Below are 18,370 nucleotides of genomic sequence, written 5' to 3' on the forward strand. Positions count from 1 at the left end.
AATGATTCTCTCATATTTTTCCTTCTAGCTGCTTCAGAATATAGGAGTCGAGAGAGCTTAAATATTTTTTTATCACCACAATCAACTTTTTCCTCTTTTTTTGGTGAAAAATAACATATATACAAAAAAGCTATAAATTTCAAAGCACAGTACCACAATTAGTTATAGAACATATTTCAAAGTTTGAGATGGCTTACAATTCCATAATTTCAGGTTTTTACTTCTAGCTGTTCTAAAATTCTGCAGACTAAAGGAGATAACAATTTAATGATTCAGCATTCATATTCATTTGTTTCACCAAATTTTTATATTATCATTAGTCCATATGATTGAGGCATGATAATGTTTGTATTTTTTGCTCCTGACATTTCATTCCACATACAGTCCTTAAGGTCATTCACCTAGCTGCATGCCTCACACCTTCATTCCTTCTTGCACTCAGTGGTCCACTGCATGTATACACCGCAGTTCCCCCTTCCTTCCCTCAGTCGTTGTACCCCTAGGCCACCTCCTCCATTGTGAATCAGGAACACTGCCACCATAAACACCAGTGTGCAAATGTTCATGTCCCCACACTCAGTTCCTACTGAGTTATTTTTTGCATATAGTAAAGTTCACCCTGTTTAAGAGTACAATTCAGTGATTTTTTAGCATATTCATGGAGTTACATACCATCAATACTAATTTGAAAACATTTTTGTCAATCCCCCAAAGAAACTCCATACTTAATAACCCTCACTTCCCATTTACTCCTCCCTCCAGTTCCTAACAACCACTTCCTTCCGTGCATCTGCCCATTCTGGACATTTCATATAAATGAAATCATAGACTCTGTGGCCTTTTGTGACTGGCTTCTTTCATTGATATATGTTTTCATTTCTTTTGGGTAAATACCTGAGAGTGGAATTGCTGGGTCATATGATAAATTTACATTTAACGTTTTAAGAAACGCCAAACTGCTTTTCCAAAGTGGCAGACCATTTTACATTCCCGCCAGCAATGTATGAGGGTTCCCGTTTCTTCACATTTTCTCCAGTATTTGTTGTCATCTGTATTTTTTTATTATGGTCATTCTAATAATCTAAACTTTAAAAGGATGTAAAAGGTACAATGAGGAGCCTAGGACTTTTGATAGGTAAGACCACCCTCCTTGCCAAAAACCGGCCGCGGTCCTCCAGTGGGCAGGGGGCGCGCCAAACCCGGAACTCTCCTCCCAGCCTCACACGCCGCCGACTTAGCCCGCGTCTTATTGCTAGGAGACGGAGCTGCGTTTCCGTCCAGCGCTGTCCCACCGCTAGTCCGGGTTTTCTGGTCTGAGGGCCGCGATCTAAGGACCCACTACCACCGAGGGGCAGTTCCGCAAGGCCCCTTTGGGCATTTTCCTCCTACCCCCTCTAAAGTAGGTGAGGGGGCGGTTCTTCTTGCCCGGCTCCTGTCACACGCCCAGCCATGCCCAAGAAAGGGAAAAAGGCCAAGGTGCCCCTATCCGATGAAGAGCAGCTGCTTCTGTTTCAGCAGAAGTTGCTGGCAGAGGAGGAGATAGCCAAGAAGAAAGAGAGGCTCCTGAGTCAGTTCTTAAAGGTGATAGTCTTCTGCATTATGCCTCGCTCCACCTCTCCTGCCCCCTGCACTGGCCCTATCTCCTCGACAGTCATTGTCGCCTCAACCCTGTCTTTGCGCCTCCACCCTGTCATTGCCACAGCCTCATTTTCATCCCGGTTCCCCTCTGTTAAATTTGAGACCCAGATGTACTGAGTTCAGGCAGTTTTGTTGGGGGAAGGGGTAAGAATGTTTCTCTGCAAAGCACGGAGGTGGGAAGTGGGGTGGCATAGAGCTTGGCAGTCACAACTAAGCCCCAGAACTGGGACACTAGGTGCTGTCAGGTCCCGAAACTGTCTGAAATTGTGATGTTGTCCCTGGAGATGGGTCATTAAAAACAACATCCTTCTCTGATGCCTACATACTGAAGGAAATTCACCCTTGTCCTTCCTAAAATGCTACAAGGCTGTTCCTGTCTTACTTCAGAATCTCCCTAAATAAGAACAGGAAACCCCCTGAGTGTTAGCCATCAGGAGCTTTGATTTCTCAGAAGAGACAAAGTGTCAGATATCAGATGATCTTGTTTGTAGTACTGTGTCAGGGCTTTTGGCCCTTGACCTGGAGGTGTATTTATTTCTTCACACAGGACAAGCTGGCTAAAGAGGAACGCAACAGTGCTCTGAACCTTAATAAGATTAACACACAGTGGAGAACCGTCCTTCGAGAAGTCAAGACCAGAGAGCTTCTTAAGGATATTGAGATCCTCAGCCAAACATTTGAACGCGTAGTGGATTGCAAGAACAGTGTCATCAAGGTAGGTGCTCTTCCAGAGGGAACACTTGAGTAGGGCTGCCTTGACTGCTTCTTTTAATAGAGTGGGTCTCGTGAATTAATTATTCAGTCTTAAAGCCCTGACAAGACCCCGAATGTGACAAAGCCAGGCTGTTGGTAATGTTTTCACTGAACTGAAAAATAGAATATTGTACTTCTGCCCCTCTCCCTTTCTCAGAGGAGCCATTTTCCTTGGTCATCTACTGCCCCAAACCAGTACTACACAATAGCAGAGTTATAAGGCACAGTGTACCTCAACCAATGAGTCCCAAACCATTGATTTATCATTACACTGTATGCACTTTCCTTTTAGGACCTGAAGAAAATAAAAAGTAGAGGTACAAGTCAAAACACAATAGTACAAGTATTTGTATTTACCCACGTCATTATCTTTACCTGACATCTTTATTTCTTCATTCGGCTTCAGTCAATTGTCTAGTGTCCTTTTTTTTCAATCTGCAGAACTCTCTTTAGTCTCTCTTGTAGGATCAATCTAGTGGTAAGACCCTCAGCTTTTGTTTATCTGGGAATGTCTTAATTCCTCCCTCATTTTTGAAAGACAGTTTTGCCAGATACAGAATTCTTGGTTGGCAATTTTTTTTTCTCTTTAGACTTTAAAAATATATATTTTTATTGAGATAGCTTCATACATACAGTACATGTGAAGTATATAATCAGTGGCTCACAATATCATCACATAGTTGTGTGTTCATCACCATGATCATTTTTAGAACATTTGCATTACTCCAGAAAAAGAAATACAAAGAAAAAAAAACTCATGCATCCCATACCCCTTACGCCTCCCTCTCATTGACAGCTAGGATTTCAATCTACCCATTGTTTTACCCCTTATTCCCCCCATTACTTATTTATTTATTGTCCTTATTTTTTGCTCATCTATCCATACCCTGGATAAAAGGAACATCAGATACAAAGTTTACACAATCATATGGTCACAATTTAAAAGCTATATAGTTATACAATTGTCTTCAAGGATCAAGGCTATTGGAACACAGTTCAACATTTTCAAGTACTTCACTCTAGCCACTCCAATACACAATAAACTAAGAAGGGATATCTATGTAATACTTAAGAATAACCTTCAGGATAACATCTTGACGCTGTTTGAAATCTCTCAGCCACTGAAACTTTATTTTATATAATTTCTATCTTCCCCCTTTTGGTTAAGAAGGCTTTCTCAATCCCATGATGCCAGGTCCCAGCTCATTCCGGGATTTCTGTCCCATGTTGCTGGGGAGATTTATACCCCTGGGAGTCATGTCCCATGTAGGAGGCAGGGCAGTGAGGTCACCTGTCAAGTTGACTTAGAGAGAGAGGATACATCTGAGCAACAAAAGAGGTTCTCTGGGGGTGACTCTTAGGCATATAGTAAGTAGGCTTAGCTTCTCCTTTGCAAGAGTAAGCTTCATAGGGGCAAACCCCAAAATCCAGGGCTCAGCCTATTGAATTGGTTGTCCCCACTAGTGGCGAAAATATCAGAAATTCCCCAAATGGGGAAGTTGAATATTTCCTCCTATCTCCACAGTCCCCCAAGGGGATTTTTTAAAACTTTTTTTTATTAATTAAAAAAAAAATTAACAAACAAAACATTTAGATATCATTCCATTCTACATATACAATCAGTAATTCTTAATATCATCACATAGTTGCATATTCATCATTTCTTAGCACATTTGTATCGATTTAGAAAAAGAAATAAAAAGACAACAGAAAAAGAAATAAAATGATAATAGAGGAAAAAAAAGATTATACATACCATACCCCTTACCCCTCGCTTTCATTTACCATTAGCATTTCAAACTGAATTTATTTTAACATTTGTTCCCCCTATTTATTTTTATTCCATATGTTCTACTCTTCTGTTGATATAGTAGCTAAAAGGAGCATCAGACATAAGGTTTTCACATTCACAGAGTCTCACTGTGAAAGCTATATCATTGTTCAATCATCATCAAGAAACATGGCTACTGGAACACAGCACTACATTTTCAGGCAATTCCCTCCAGCCTCTCCACTACATCTTGAACAACAAGGTGATATCTACTTAATGCGTAAGAATGACCTCCAGGATAACCTCTCAACTCTGGAATCTCTCAGCCATTGACACTTTGTCTCATTTTACTCTTCCCCCTTTTGGTTGAGAAGGTTCTCTCAATCCCTTGATGTTAATTCTCAGCTCATTCTAGGGTTTTTCTCAGTCCCTTGATGCTGAGTCTCAGCCCATTCCAGGATCTCTGTCCCACGTTGCCAGGAAGGTCCACACCCCTGGGAGTCATGTCCCACGCAGAGAGGGGGAGGGTGGTGAGATTGCTCATCGTGTTGGCTGGAGAGAGGGGCCACATCTGAGCAACAAAACAGGCTCTCTACCCCCAAGGGGATTTTGCAAATACTTTTTTATTCTCTGCCCACTTACTCAGGGCATCACACTAACCTGGACAAACCAATAAGATCACATGTCCTATTCAACATTCCACGTAGTTATGGTGTTTGAATAAATTGTTGGTTGGCAATTTTTGCTGTCACCACACTGAGTGTCTTTCCACTGCCTTCTTGTCTCCATGATTTTGATTTCCGATGAGAAATCAGCACTTAATCTTATTGAGGTACCCTTGTATTTGATATGTTGCTTTTCTCTTAGGGCTTTCAGAAGTCTCTCTTTACCTTTGGTATTTGACAGTTTGATTATAAGATGATGTGGTCTCTATGGGTTTATGCTGTTTGGAGTTCATTGGGCATCTCAAATGTGTATATTCCTGTCTTTTGTTAAATTTGCTATGTTTTCAGCCATTATATTTTAAAATATTCTCTCTGCTCCTTTCTCTCCTTCTTCTAGGATACCCACAATGTGTTTGATGGTGTCCCACAGGTTCCTTAGGCCCTAGTCACTCTTCTTCATTTTTCCTTCTTTCTACGCTCAAACTGAATGATTTCAATTGTCTTATCTCCAAGTTCTCTGATTCTTTCTTCTGCCAGGCCCAATCTGCTGTTGAACCCCACTAGGGAACTTTTAATTTCTGTTACTGTAATCTTCAGCTCTGTTTAGTTCCTTCTCATAATTTCCACCTCTCTATTGATATGTTTACCTTCATCTGTCATTTTTCTGATTTCCTTTAGTCCTTTGTCCATGTTTTCTTTTAGCTCTTTGACCATGTTTAGGGCCATTTTTTTTTTTTTGTCTTTGTCTGGAATGTTTCAGGTCTGGTCCTCCTCATTGATGACTTCTAATGCTTTAATCTTCTTTGCCTGAGCTATCACTTCCTGTTTCTTTGTATGTTTTGTAATCTTTTGTTGAAACCTGGACATTTTTATGTTTTAGCATGTTATTGTTGGAATTTAAACCCTGAGGCATCTGTTCCTTAAGCCTGTATTAGATAGTGCTATGGCAGAGCTTTCTTTGAATGTCAGGAGCTAATAAAAAAAAGAAGTAGAAGTTAAAAAAACAAAACACCTTTCCCAGTCTTTGCTGGTAACCTGTGTGAGTGTTCTCCTTCAGGGTTTATCCATACAATAAATTTGTAAGATAGCTCCAGGCCTAAGCATAGGGGCCTCCCTAATCCTTCCTGCTTATGCCTCTTGTCTTGGGCATAGATGTATGGCCCTGGGAATTTCCCCTTTTACACAGTTTGGAATGTCCCCACTTACTTAGGAAACAGTTTCCTCATGGTCCTGGTCCCAGGCATTGCACTGTATGTCCTAGAGCCAGAAATCCCATGCCTCAGAAAGCATGACTTGACTGCGCTCTCAGTGTTCTGTTGGAAAGCTCAGTTGTGCCACCTTCCACACATAAGGCAATTTCTGGGAGGACGAGTCCGTCAGGCTACCACCAGACAGAATGGGACAGACATTCATGAACCCAATATGTATGTGAGAATTACTCTCCTCCCTCTGGAAGCAGGACTAGGGATCATTTATTAGTTTAAATACCTCTAGAGATGCTTCCCTTCATTTACCATCTGATCATCCAGAGATATAGTTTATATAGAAAAAGGAGAGTAAATGCTTGAATCTTTCCCTTTCCTTTCTTTACTAGTTGTTCTTTAAAAAAAGAGGGAGAGAGAAAGATTTGGTATCTTCCAGTGCTGATTTTTTTAAAAGTATCTTTATGAAACATGTTTGATATATTTTGGTCGATTGTAGTTCATTTCATGCTCAAACTGTCCCTTTTTTACCAGTGGGAGTGTTTCAGTTATCTATTGCTACATATTAAAATGCCCCTAAATTAGTGGCTTAAAACAACAATGTATTATTATATCTCAGGGTTTTGTGGGTTGACTGGGCCCACAAGGCTTGTTTTTGCTTGGGGTTTCTCATTCAAATATCAGCTGAAGCTGCTGTCATCTGAAGGTTTGATTGGTTGGACAGCCAAGATGGTAGGCACTTAATTCTGGTTGTCAGCTAGGAGCTCAACTAAGCTGCTGACTGAAGTGCTTTCACGTGGCCCTCCACACGTGTTGAGTTTCTCAAAGCATGGAAGCTGGATTCCTGAAGGCAGCATCCCAAGAACAAGTGATCCAAGGGGCAGGAAGCAGAAGTTGCCAGGGCACTTAAGGGCTAGTCCCAGAACTGACACACCATATTCATTGGTCAAAGTGTCACAGGGTCTGCCCAAATTCAAGAAGGTGGAAGAAAAGACTCTCTTTTTATTATTATTATTATTAATTTTTTTATTTTTTTAAAACACCAATAAACATCAAACATAAACATTCTTAACTTTTGATCGTTCTGTTCTACATATATAATCAGTAATTCACAATATCATCACATAGTTGCATATTCATCATCATGATAATTTCTTGGAACATTTGCATCTATTCAGAAAAAGAAATAAAAAGAAAACAGAAAAAAATTCATATATACCATATCCCCCATCCCTTCCCCTCACTGATCACCAGCATTTCACTCTAAATTTATTTTAGCATTTGTTCCCCCTATTATTCATCTTTATTCCATATGTTTTACTCATCTGTCAATAAGGTAGAAAAAAGGAGAATCAGACACAAGGTGTTCACAATCACACAGTCACATTGTGAAAGCTACATCATTATATAATCATCTTCAAGGAACATGGCTACTGGAACACAGCTCCACATTTTCAGGCAATTCCCTCCAGCCTCTCCATTACATCTTTTTTTTTTATTATTAATTAAAAAAAAAAGAAATTAACACAACATTTAGAAATCATTCCATTCTACATATGCAATCAGTAATTCTTAATATCATCACATAGATCTCCATTACATCTTGACTAACAATGTGGTATCTATTTTATGCGTAAGAATAACCTCCAGGATAACCTCTCCACTCTGTTTGGAATCTCTCAGCCATTGACACTTTACTTTGTCTCATTTCACTCTTCCCCCTTTTGGTCGAGAAGGTTTTCTCAATCCCTTGATGCTGAGTCTCTGCTCATTCTAGGATTTCTGTCCCATGTTGCCAGGAAGGTCCACACCCCTGGGAGTCATGTCCCACGTAGACAGGGAGAGGGTGGTGAGTTTGCTTGTCGTGTTGGCTGGAGAGAGAGGCCACATCTGAGCAACAAAAGAAGTTCTTTTGGGGGTGACTCTTAGGCCTAATTTTAAGTAGGCTTGACCTATCCTTTGTGGGGTTAAGTTTCATATGAACAACCCCCAAGACTGGGGGCTCAGCCTATAGTTTTGGTTGTCTGCACTGCTTGTGAGAATATCAAGAATTCAACTTGGGGAAGTTGAATTTTTCCCCCTTTCTCACCATTCCCCAAAGGGGACTTTGCAAATACTTTTATTTTTATTATTTTTATTTTTTTATTAATTAAAAAAAAATTAACAGACAAAACATTAAGATATCATTCCATTCTACATATACAATCAGTAATTCTCAGTATCATCACATAGTTGCATATTCATCACAAGTACTTTTTTTTATTCATTGTCCAAATCACTCTGGGATTTATCGGGGCATCACTCTGGACAAACCAACAAAATCTCATGTCCTACTCAAGGTTCCATGTACTTATGGTGTTCAATTAAGCTGTCTACATAAGTTATATTAGGAAATCCACTAGTCAAAATATAAATTTTGTACCAAATAAACATTTTTTGCTTTAGTCTCACACATAAGTTAAAATTTTAAAATATTAATTACCATCTATTTTCAGTACCCTGTAGTAATGACATTCCTTTGCTCTTCCTCATGCAAAAATATTTTTAAAATTTGTACATTTAGTCACTATCATTATACACTCTAGGCATTCCTAGATTATACCATCTCAGTCTTTATCATCTTTCTTTATGGTTTCATTTGTGCCCCCAGCCCTCCTCCCTCTATCATTCAGCTCACATTCAGCTTCATTCAGTAAGACTCTTCTTCTTGATGGGGGAGTGGCAATGTCACATTGAGGAAGACTATAGGATGGGAGATATTGTTGTGCCCATCTTTGGAAAATAAGGTCTGTCACAGTGAGCCACTTTAGTTGGTTCATGAGTCTTTTTGACATGATCCCATTGCTCTTTGAGACAGCTCTCTGCTGTCTAGCATGACAAGATGCCCCAGGTTCAACTTGTTTATTTTCTGCCTCAGACCTCAAAGCAGCCATTTTCTCAACAAGCATCACTGGCTCATTTTAGTGGTTGCTCCATTGCTGTAAATGTCTTTGGTCCTGAGGGCACTGCCTGGCTCCATGGAGATCCCTAATGTCACCCTCTTTCTTTTCCTTTTTAATTAGAGAAGTTGTAGGTTTACAGAGCAATCATGCATAAAATATGGATTCCCATATACCATCCTATTAGTAACACCTTGCATTAATGTGGTACATTTGTTACAATTCATGAAAGAACATTTTTATAACTATTATTAACTGTAGTCCATCATTTACGATAGGGTTCACTGTTTGTTTTGTACAACCCTGTTTTCTTCTTAACTTTTTTTCTAGTAACATATATACAACCTAAAATTTCCCCTTTTACCTGATGTCACTGTTGCTTTACATTCAAGCGTGGGAGCCAGCACTCCTACAGCCAGAGAACTAGCCTTAGGAACCAGAGGGAAAATGGCATTTGTGCCATCCACTTAGCCAGCTGACATTTTAATTTTCTCAGGCAGATACCATTCAGCCAGAATGATAACTCTGTTCCCTGCCCAGTCTTTAGCTAAGGATCTGTCGGAAGCTGAGGAGCAGTATGCCCATGCTCTGCGCAGCCACTTGCACAACATTGACCAGCTCTTGGCTCTCCAGAGACACCGGCTCAGCCTCCTGGAGGAAAGCTACAACATGGAACTGGAGACCCTAACCAAGGAGTTTGAAACAGAAAGGTATGGGGTCCTAGGGAATTGAGTCCAGGGCAGCAGCCAGAGTGTGTGTCAAGGACCTGCCTGTAAGCAGGTAGCCAGCAGCCTGGAGTATCTAACTTTATGACATGGCCCCCAACATGGAGAATTCTGTGTGCCTTCTAAACTAATGCAGGTTTAAGCTTATGGCCTTCTTTTGTCAGAAGTCTGTCTATAACATCCTCACCGTCCACTTTCAACTATCAAAATCCTACCTCCTGGCAGGGGACAGCAAAGGGAGAAAGGAAGGAGACTTCTTACTGTACCTTTGGTACATTTTGACTTTTGTATCACATGAAGGCATTACCTGTTCAAAAATCAGAATAAAATTATCTTATTCATTCTTCCTGGCCCCTAAAAAAGAATAGAACCCTCCCTCCCTGTATTCTCTTTCGGCATCTAAGAATTTGTACCATTTATATAGTTTTATATATACTGCTTTGAGTTGTTGTTATTGGACCATATACTTTAGCTCTCACAGCAGGGACAGTGTCTTCTCTCCCACAGGAAGACAATCATTGACCAACATGAGAAAGAGATACACTATCTACAAGATGTCTTCATGGCCATGGAACAGAACTACATAGATGTCGAGTATGAAAGCAAGCTGGAGTTCCAGAGCATGTGGGATGATCTCAAAAACAAGGTACAGATAGGCAAGAGCTGGGAGAGAAGTGAGAAAAAAATGCTCAAGGATACTAGAGCTAGAAGACACCCCTTTCACCGAGGCTAGAGGCTAATGTTTCAGACACTGGCACAGTCATTAAAATGTCCATGGCCACTGTAGGTACCCCTACTGGCTTTTGTAATTTGTGAAAATTGACTAGGAGGTTAAGATCCTTCTGAAATGTTGAAGGAGTGCTGTTTAGAGCTAAAAAGCACCAAAGAGATCATTTGGATTCACCTCTTTGTAGGAAGCAACTATGGTACAAAGAAATAAAATGGTATGACAAAATCATGCTACTAGTTTGTGGTAGAGCCAGAAGGAGAATCCAGGTCTCCTGTCCCTTGGCTCAAAGTGCTTTCCACCATCCTGGAAGCTGCAAACTTAGTCTGCAGATCTGGGTTTGGATATGGGGTTCTTGTTTTGTCCCACAGTGTTTTTTGTTGTTGTTGTTTCTCTTTTTGTTTTTGTTTCTATTTTTAACTTTTTTATTGTATAGTGTAACATATATACAAAGCAAAGAAATAAAAAAGCAATAGTTTTCAAAGTGCTCTTCAACAGGCAGTTACAGGACACAACCCACAGTTTGTCATGGGCTTACCATATGATCCTCTCATATTTTTCCTTCTAGCTGCTCCAAAATATAGGAGGCTAGAAGGCTTAAATATTTTTATTTATCACCACAATCAACTTTTTTCTTTCTTTGTGAAAAATATCATATTTGCAAAAAAGCAATAAATTTCAAAGCATACCACCACAATGAGTTGTAGAACATATTTCAGAATTTAGTATGGGTTACAGTGTTACAATTTTAGGTTTTTACTTCTATCTTCTCTAAGATACTGGAGTCTAAAAGAGATCTCAATTTAATGATTCAGCAATCATATTCATTTGGTAAATCCTATCTTCTCTTTATAACTCCACCATCACCTTTGATCTTTCTATCCCTCTCTTTAGAGGTGTTTAGGCTATGGCTATTCTAACTTTTTCATGTGGGAAGGGTCTGTCACTAATGTGGGGTAGGGAGATAGAACTGTCTGATGTTCTGGAGAATCTGGGCCCTCTAGGTTTCAGGACTTCTCTGTTCCAGGGACCCATCTGGAGGTTGTAAGTTTCTGGCAAGTTACTCTAGTGCCTGGAACTCTTGTGGAATCTTATATATTGCCCTAAGTATTCTTTAGAATTGGCTGGAATGGTCCTGGGTGGGGTTTGGCAGGATAGGTAGCAAGGTCTAACTGAAGCTTGCGTAAGAGCAGCCTCCAGAGTAGCCTCTTGACTCTATTTAAACTCTTTCTATCACTGATTCTTTATTAGTTACACTTCTTTCCCCCCTTTCGGTCAGGATGGAATTGCTGATCCCACAGCCATAGCACTGTTTCGTGCATGTAGTAGGTGCTCAACTAAAATGTGCAGGAGAGTATTGGACTGCAAAAGTCTCTATGTTTGGACCATAGCCAGATTGCATGGTCAGTTCACCAAGAAGAGAAGTCAAGCTTCACAAAAGTTGCCTAACAGTTTGGAGAAATCTTTGGGATGATAGAACATGTTTTGATCCTCTACTGCATCCCGTAGTGTTTTATAAAATTTTTATTAAGCCACCTACATTTAAAAATTGGGAGATTTCACATAAAAATCTGAATGTTCAGTTGCCCTTGAAAAATGGAAAGATGTGGCAAATGGAAAAGATCTAGCAATACTGGGCCACATTTCCAACTGGCACCATTCATGTGGAACTGAACAGCCATGGCCCCCTTCATTTATTTAGTTGTGTGTTCATCACCATGATCATTTTTAGAACATTTGCATCACTCCAGAAAAAGAAAAAGAAAAAAGTAAAAACCATACATCCCCTACTCCTTACCCCTCCCTCTCACTTATCACTAGTATTGTAATCTACCCAATTTTCATTTACTCCCTATCCCACACCATTATTTATTTATTTGTCCTTATTTTTTTACCCATCTGTCCATACCCTGGGTAAAGGAAGCATCAGGACAAGGTTTTCACAATCACGTGGTCACATTGTAAAAGCTATATACAATCATCTTCAAGAATCAAGGCTACTGAAATACAGTTCAGTAGTTGCAGGTACTTCCCTCTAGCCACTCCAATACACCATAAACTAAAAAGGGATATCTGTATAATGCATAAGAATAACCTCCAAAATAACCTCTTGACTCTGTTTGAAATCGCTCAGCCACCGAAACTTTTGGTCAACAAGGCTTTCTCAATTCCATGATGCCGGGTCCCAGCTCATCCCTGGAAGTCATGTCCCACCTTGCCAGATTTACACCCCTGGGGGTTATGTTCCATGTAGGGGGAGGGCAGTGAGTTTACCTGCCAAGTTGGTTTAGAGAGAGAGATGTGGCACCCTTTGTGTGTGTGTGTGTGGGGGGGCAGGCACCGGGAATTGAACCCGGGTCTCCCGCATGGCAGGTGAGAACTCTGCCTGCTGAGCTACCGTGGCCTGCCCTGTGACCTCCTTTTGATGGAGCTTTTACCACAAGCCCGACCCAGCCCACAAGACTTATTTTTATCATCTGCCTGCTCTTTGTAGGCATTTTCACTTGTGATCTCTGTATTATACTGCCACAAACAGTTCAAGAGGGTAAGGTTGCAGGTGTAAGACAAAGGATATTAATAGGGTAATTCTAAGCCCTGGCTATTTGGATGCCACTTCCTAGAATTTAGAAGAGAAGCACTTTCTAAGAATGCAACTGGAGAACATGGTGGAATATCTGTGGAAGAGATTCCAGGATGCACTCAAGAATTACACTGATGCCACAGATGATCGAAAGATCGCCTTTGAGACCCTGAAGGTAAAGGATGAGAAGAGCTCCAAAGAGATTGAGGCACAGATGAAAAAAATACAGAAACTACAGGTTAGCATACCCAACTGTTAATACTCAGTACTTCAGTTGCTCCATCATTCCCTGTTCACCTTCCCCTAATTTCCTCCCCCTGGAGGAACAGTTTTCCTAACACTGTTTGGGAAGGGTTGATACACTCTGATTTCAATGCTCCGACAGGCCTTTTACCTGTCATTAAAGATCCTTAGCTAGTCAAGTGTTTAATCTACTCTGTTCTCCCAACCAGGATTCCATAAGTGTTTTAAAAGGTAAGATTTTGGTGCACAGCCGTGAGAGTGAAGACCAGAACCAGTATATCCGTAATGACAAGGAGTTGGTACTTGTACAGCTTCGGAAACTTAAGGCCCAAAGGACTCTGGCCCGGGGAGTATCACAGGAGAATCTGGTCAAACTCACCCTTGAAAGTAATTCCACCCTCAAGACCTTGAGAAAGATCGTTGATAAGGTAACAAAGGGGAGAGGGCTGTTCAAACAAAGCCAAGGAACTTGAAAAGGGTTTGGGAAAGATAGAGGAAGGCAGAAGATAATTTTCCTCCTTCCTGCCTGAATGGGATACTGGGAATCCTTTTTTATTCCATGTTCCCTCCTCTCCCCTCTCACATTTTAAATGAGTTTATAGTAAGTATTTATAAATAGTATAATAAATAAAACACTTGGAATAATGCGTGGCACACAGTCAACACTGTTAGGTATTTTTATTACTATTGTCTCCCATTTGGATTATAACTTCCATGGGCATAAACAAGGGAACCATCTCCACTATCTCCCCTTCCTGCCCTGTTCCTAATAAAAGGTGTCTTTCTGCTACCAATAGGGTGAAAAGATCCTCAAACTTGCTGAAATATGTAGGAAATTTGAAACAGAGGAAGAAAAAGTGCTGCCTTTTTATTCATCAATATTGACCCTTGAGGAGCAGGAGGAGATAGAGGAAAATAACCCAGAAGAGCTTACTGAGGAGCTCGCAAAGGTAAAGGTTGAGAATGAGGAGGTACTGGGCAGCATTCACTAATGGGCCCTGCTGCACACTATCTCCCTTTAATTCAACTTCCAGGTGATGGTGGACTACGTAGGGATGGACAATTTCTGGAAAAGATACAACAAAGTAAAACTGGAACAACTGAGCCTCCAACGCAGAAAAGCCCAGCTGATAGAAATCAACAGGAAGTTGCGAGTGATGCTCAAGCAATACTTAGATGGCATTTCAGTGAGTGATGAAGTGCTGAGCCAGCTCAATCCACTCTTCATTGTCAACCATCGAAGCAACTTACCCCAGCCCTTATCCACCCCTATAGCCCAGCCAGGTGGCAAAAAACCTCCAGCCACTTACAACATAATTGAAGCAGCCCATGTGATCTCCCACACCCTGTGATCCAAGAGAAAAACCTCTTCCCATCCCCCTGCTATTCTGGGGAGACTGAGGATTTTGCTATTAAAATTTTCTATGGAGTTTATGAGCTCCTTACATCTTTGCTGTATTGGACAGAGCAGTCCATTTTGAGGACACTAGAAACTGTGGTCCCAGAGGGTAGTGAGAAAAGCTAGGCAAGAACCCAGAGGCTTACTGCTCCATGAAGCACTGCTCCTCAGAGTCAGGGTCCCATGGGAGCCAAAACCCATACCTTCAGGAACTAGAGATCCTATGGGAAGATCCAGGATCAGACCCTTGGGGTAAGTTAGGAAAGTAAGAAGATGAAGGTGATCCAAGGCCTCTGACAAACCCCATGCCAGGCAAGATCCAATCCAGATTGCCTTATTCCCCAGTCCTTTCCCTCATTCCCACTTACAAAAGCAGCCTCAGAAAGTATCAGGTGAGAATGCAAAGAAGTATTTTTAAAAATAATTATTTATTTCTTTTTGCTCTTGTTTCGTTTCTCTTCCTTGAGCTTCTTTTTGGATACTTTGGGTCTGTTGGCCTTTTTGTATAGGTGATACCCAATGAGGCCCAGAAGAGCTGGCACCATAGCCATGCCTATCAGAGGCAAAATGCCCTTTACCAGCTTTTGCCAGTAGTTGGCTCGGATCAGTGCAATCAGCTCCACGTCAAACTGCAGCACTGCATCCGCTGAAGAAGTAGAGAGGGGGTGAGGGTTAGAATTTGTACACTTTATCCAGGGCTCAGAATCCAAATGAAAATAGGGAGGGTGAGCTAAAACAAAATCAAGTATGAAGCTGGCAAGACTTAAATGAGGGACTGAGTTCTCTTAGACAAAGGCAGAAGAGGGTTGTGAGCAGAGTCTAGCAATAGTCATGCTGACCCCAGCTAACAAGTGTGGTTTAGTTCCAGTGCCATGTCTTTGACAGCACAGGAAAAGTTTTGTGAATCTGAAAAATAAGTGAGAGAGCCATCTATACTAACTGTCCCCCACCCCAACCCCATTTCCAAACAACCACACTGTTAGAATCTGCCAGGCTGAAATTAATTGCAATTAGACTAGAATGTTTTTTTAATTCCAACAACCAATGAGCATACTCAGTGTGATGGCTAGAAATGTAGAAGTTTCAACATAAGAACTGGAGAGGAAGAAGGATGTGGCTTAAGAAGGGGCAGGGGAAAACAGGAGTGAGTGGGGGAAGGTGTGCTGACAGAAGCAACCAAGCAGTACCAGGAGTGGGAAGGGGAGGGAGCTTTAGGTAAAAGATACTTTCCCTAGTCTCCTTACTCTCTAGGCCTCCCTCTAAGCTGGAACTAGGAAAAGAACCATGATTCCACTATTTTCGAGCACAATACATTTTAGTTAACAGAACATTTTATTAACCAGAAGTAAGAGAACTGCATTTTGGGAAATGCAGTGACTTACAAGGGCTATGAGGGCATTCTTTTTTCATGGGCAGGCACCAGGAATCAAACTCGGGTCTCTGGCGTGGCAGGCGAGAACTGCCTGCTGAGCCACTGTGGCCCACCCCTATGAGGTCTTTTTAAGTTATGGTGTTGACCTGGATTTTAAAAGTTGCTTTCATTTTATTTTATTTTGCTTTGAACTACTTGACTATGTTCATTTTTACTATCTCTTCTCTCGTGGAGGCTGAAAGGAAGGGTGGGGATTTGTGCCAACTGCACAAATGACACAGTTTGAAGTCAGAGCTAAAAGACAGGAGAGAAGTCCACAGTTTTGTGAACGATGGCATAGGTAGCAGACCCATCTGGCCCAAGCAGGTGTCTCCTCCCTGAAAACTTGCTGGCAATCAGAGGCCAAGCCAGGCAGCCTTAACAGGTTAATGTGTCTAGTCCCTTGTGGTGATCTAAGGAGGAAAAAAGTGGCCCTGCAGAAGGAGGCCCCAGCCACTCCTGCCCTTATCAGCAAACTTGGTCTAGAGCTCCCTAAGCTCCAAAGTGTGTAGCTCCCCGTAGCTCTTAGGGGAGGCCTAGTCAGATTACCTGGAACAGATGGTGGAAAGCCCCGTTTTCCATAGGCCAAGTGAGAAGGAATGATTGCCCTTCGCTTCTCTCTGAGGGACAGAATATGAGTCAAAGCCAGAGGCCAAACCAGGTAGACCAGAAGTTTCAGTCCATCTGAGGCCCCACCAGCAAAACCCCAGCTATCCTCAGAGCTCACCCCAAATGCCAATTCTCCCACCTGAGCACCAAACAGGCTGATCAACAAAGTTGTCCACCTTCCCCCATGCCTCAAATCCTCTAACGAAACGCACAGTCAGAGAGGCACAAAGGCTTTGGATGCCTTCCTGGATCCCACTCACCAAGCTGTGACCAGTGCAAAGCCATGGTCCTTTATTCCATATTCCTCTGCCTGCTCTGATACAAAAGGGGGTACCCAGATACTCACCCCACACACATGTCTAGAAGGCTTTGCTCCAGACCTTAAGGAAGAAGACAGGATTGAGCTCAAAGCTGCCCAGTGTCCCCAAATCCCATTAGAGGAGGCCTAAATTCTCTCCCTAGACCCTTGATTGAGATTCTCCCATTTCTTTTTTTTTTTTTTTTTTTAGAGTCTCCCATTTCTTATCCCTGGCTTCCTGTGGGGTATAAAGCCAGAGGAGTACTGGAAATGAGATTTGAACCTCAGGAGGTAGTTAGATAGAACCCTGAGGTCTTTACTGATTCCAGGGGTTTTTCCAGTGCACCTTAGGGATTGAAGATGCCAGGCAAGGGCTTAGGTTAGGAAGAGGTGGAAAGGGAGGCACAGGTCACATACCTGGGATCACCTGCTTCTGACCAAGTTCTATAACGAGAGGGTCTCGGGTCAGAGAGGTGTCAATAATGCGTCCATCTACCAAGCTGCCCTAAGGGTAGAAAGCATCAAGAGTGCAAACCTAGTACTTCTCCCTCCCAGCAGGCGCCTACCACACACCTGGACCGCTGGGGCAGCGGCAACCCCCTTCCAGCTGCAGTTTAGTAATCCCCTCAGGGCAGAAGGGAACAGGAAGCCCCAAGGGCTAGCACTTCTCAGAGGTCTCTCCGCCCTTTACTTCTCAGTGCCCTGGAGGAACTGGTTGAGAAGCAAGGAGAGATAGGCAGGGGGAGAGGTGGGCCCCTCCCCCCGCCACGTGCTCCACGACCGGTGCCCAGAGTTTCCTCTCGCAAACCCCTTGCCACGTGTCCAAGCCAAAGCTGACGTGTTTCATCAGGGCCCCACCCCTTCCAGGCCCCGCCCCGGCCCCCCAGGACCCCTCACCGTGTAGTGTATGTGAAGCGTGTCTCCAAAGGCGGCCGGCTCCGCACACGGTTCAGGGGGCTCCACCTACGATTCGGGCTAGAGAAGTCACGGAGGCTCCTCCAAAGATCCCGTTCTCGCCCCGACACCCAGCACCCCCAACTGTTTCCGCAACTTCCTCTCCTCCCGGCTCCCAGGTTCGTTCAGACCCTTGTATACCCACCCAGGGCCCAGCCCACGGGTGCTGGGGACCGAGGCTGTCTCTTCCTCACCAGGGTCTCCACTTGGAGGGTCCGGATGGGACTTTCGTTTTCGAGCCCAGCCTCAGCCTGGCACCCCGCCCCACTGAGCAACAACAGCAACAGATGGAGCGGGAGTAGTGAGAGGCGCAGGGCCATGACTGGACGCCGGGCAGGGCAGCCAGGTGGGCACCAGGACAGACTGCTTGGGTGGTGGCGACTAGGACAGCCGTTCCCTCTGAGCCCAGGCCAGACTGGACGGGACGGGACGGGGCGGGTCGTGACGCCCCAGCT

At 42.7% G+C, this 18,370-nt stretch overlaps 2 protein-coding genes across 4 annotated transcripts; one reads left to right on the top strand and one right to left on the bottom strand.

Moving 5' to 3' along the window:
- Positions 1–1,228: 1,228 nt before the first annotated feature.
- DRC2 (dynein regulatory complex subunit 2) lies at positions 1,229–14,695 on the top strand. Its single transcript, XM_077170762.1, has 8 exons — positions 1,229–1,581; positions 2,186–2,353; positions 9,509–9,678; positions 10,201–10,339; positions 13,042–13,239; positions 13,454–13,672; positions 14,042–14,194; positions 14,279–14,695. The coding sequence occupies exons 1-8, from the start codon at positions 1,450–1,452 to the stop codon at positions 14,594–14,596; spliced, it is 1,497 nt and encodes a 498-aa protein (XP_077026877.1). The 5' UTR covers positions 1,229–1,449; the 3' UTR covers positions 14,597–14,695.
- FKBP11 (FKBP prolyl isomerase 11) lies at positions 7,057–18,370 on the bottom strand. 3 transcript variants are annotated; one of them, XM_077170764.1, is made up of 6 exons: positions 18,110–18,370; positions 17,859–17,924; positions 17,379–17,466; positions 17,010–17,043; positions 16,604–16,674; positions 7,057–7,919 (listed from the first exon to the last, which is right to left on the bottom strand). In XM_077170764.1, exons 1-6 carry the CDS (start codon positions 18,233–18,235, stop codon positions 7,798–7,800), a joined length of 507 nt encoding a protein of 168 aa, XP_077026879.1. In that variant the 5' UTR covers positions 18,236–18,370; the 3' UTR covers positions 7,057–7,797. The 3 variants fall into 3 exon arrangements, with proteins under 3 accessions (XP_077026879.1, XP_077026881.1, XP_077026878.1); XM_077170766.1 differs by having other exon boundaries at positions 7,058–7,900; positions 18,110–18,367; XM_077170763.1 differs by lacking the exon at positions 7,057–7,919 and adding an exon at positions 15,053–15,289 and having other exon boundaries at positions 18,110–18,367.

This window comes from Tamandua tetradactyla, chromosome 7, assembly GCF_023851605.1.
Source record: "Tamandua tetradactyla isolate mTamTet1 chromosome 7, mTamTet1.pri, whole genome shotgun sequence".
Taxonomy (NCBI): domain Eukaryota; kingdom Metazoa; phylum Chordata; class Mammalia; order Pilosa; family Myrmecophagidae; genus Tamandua; species Tamandua tetradactyla.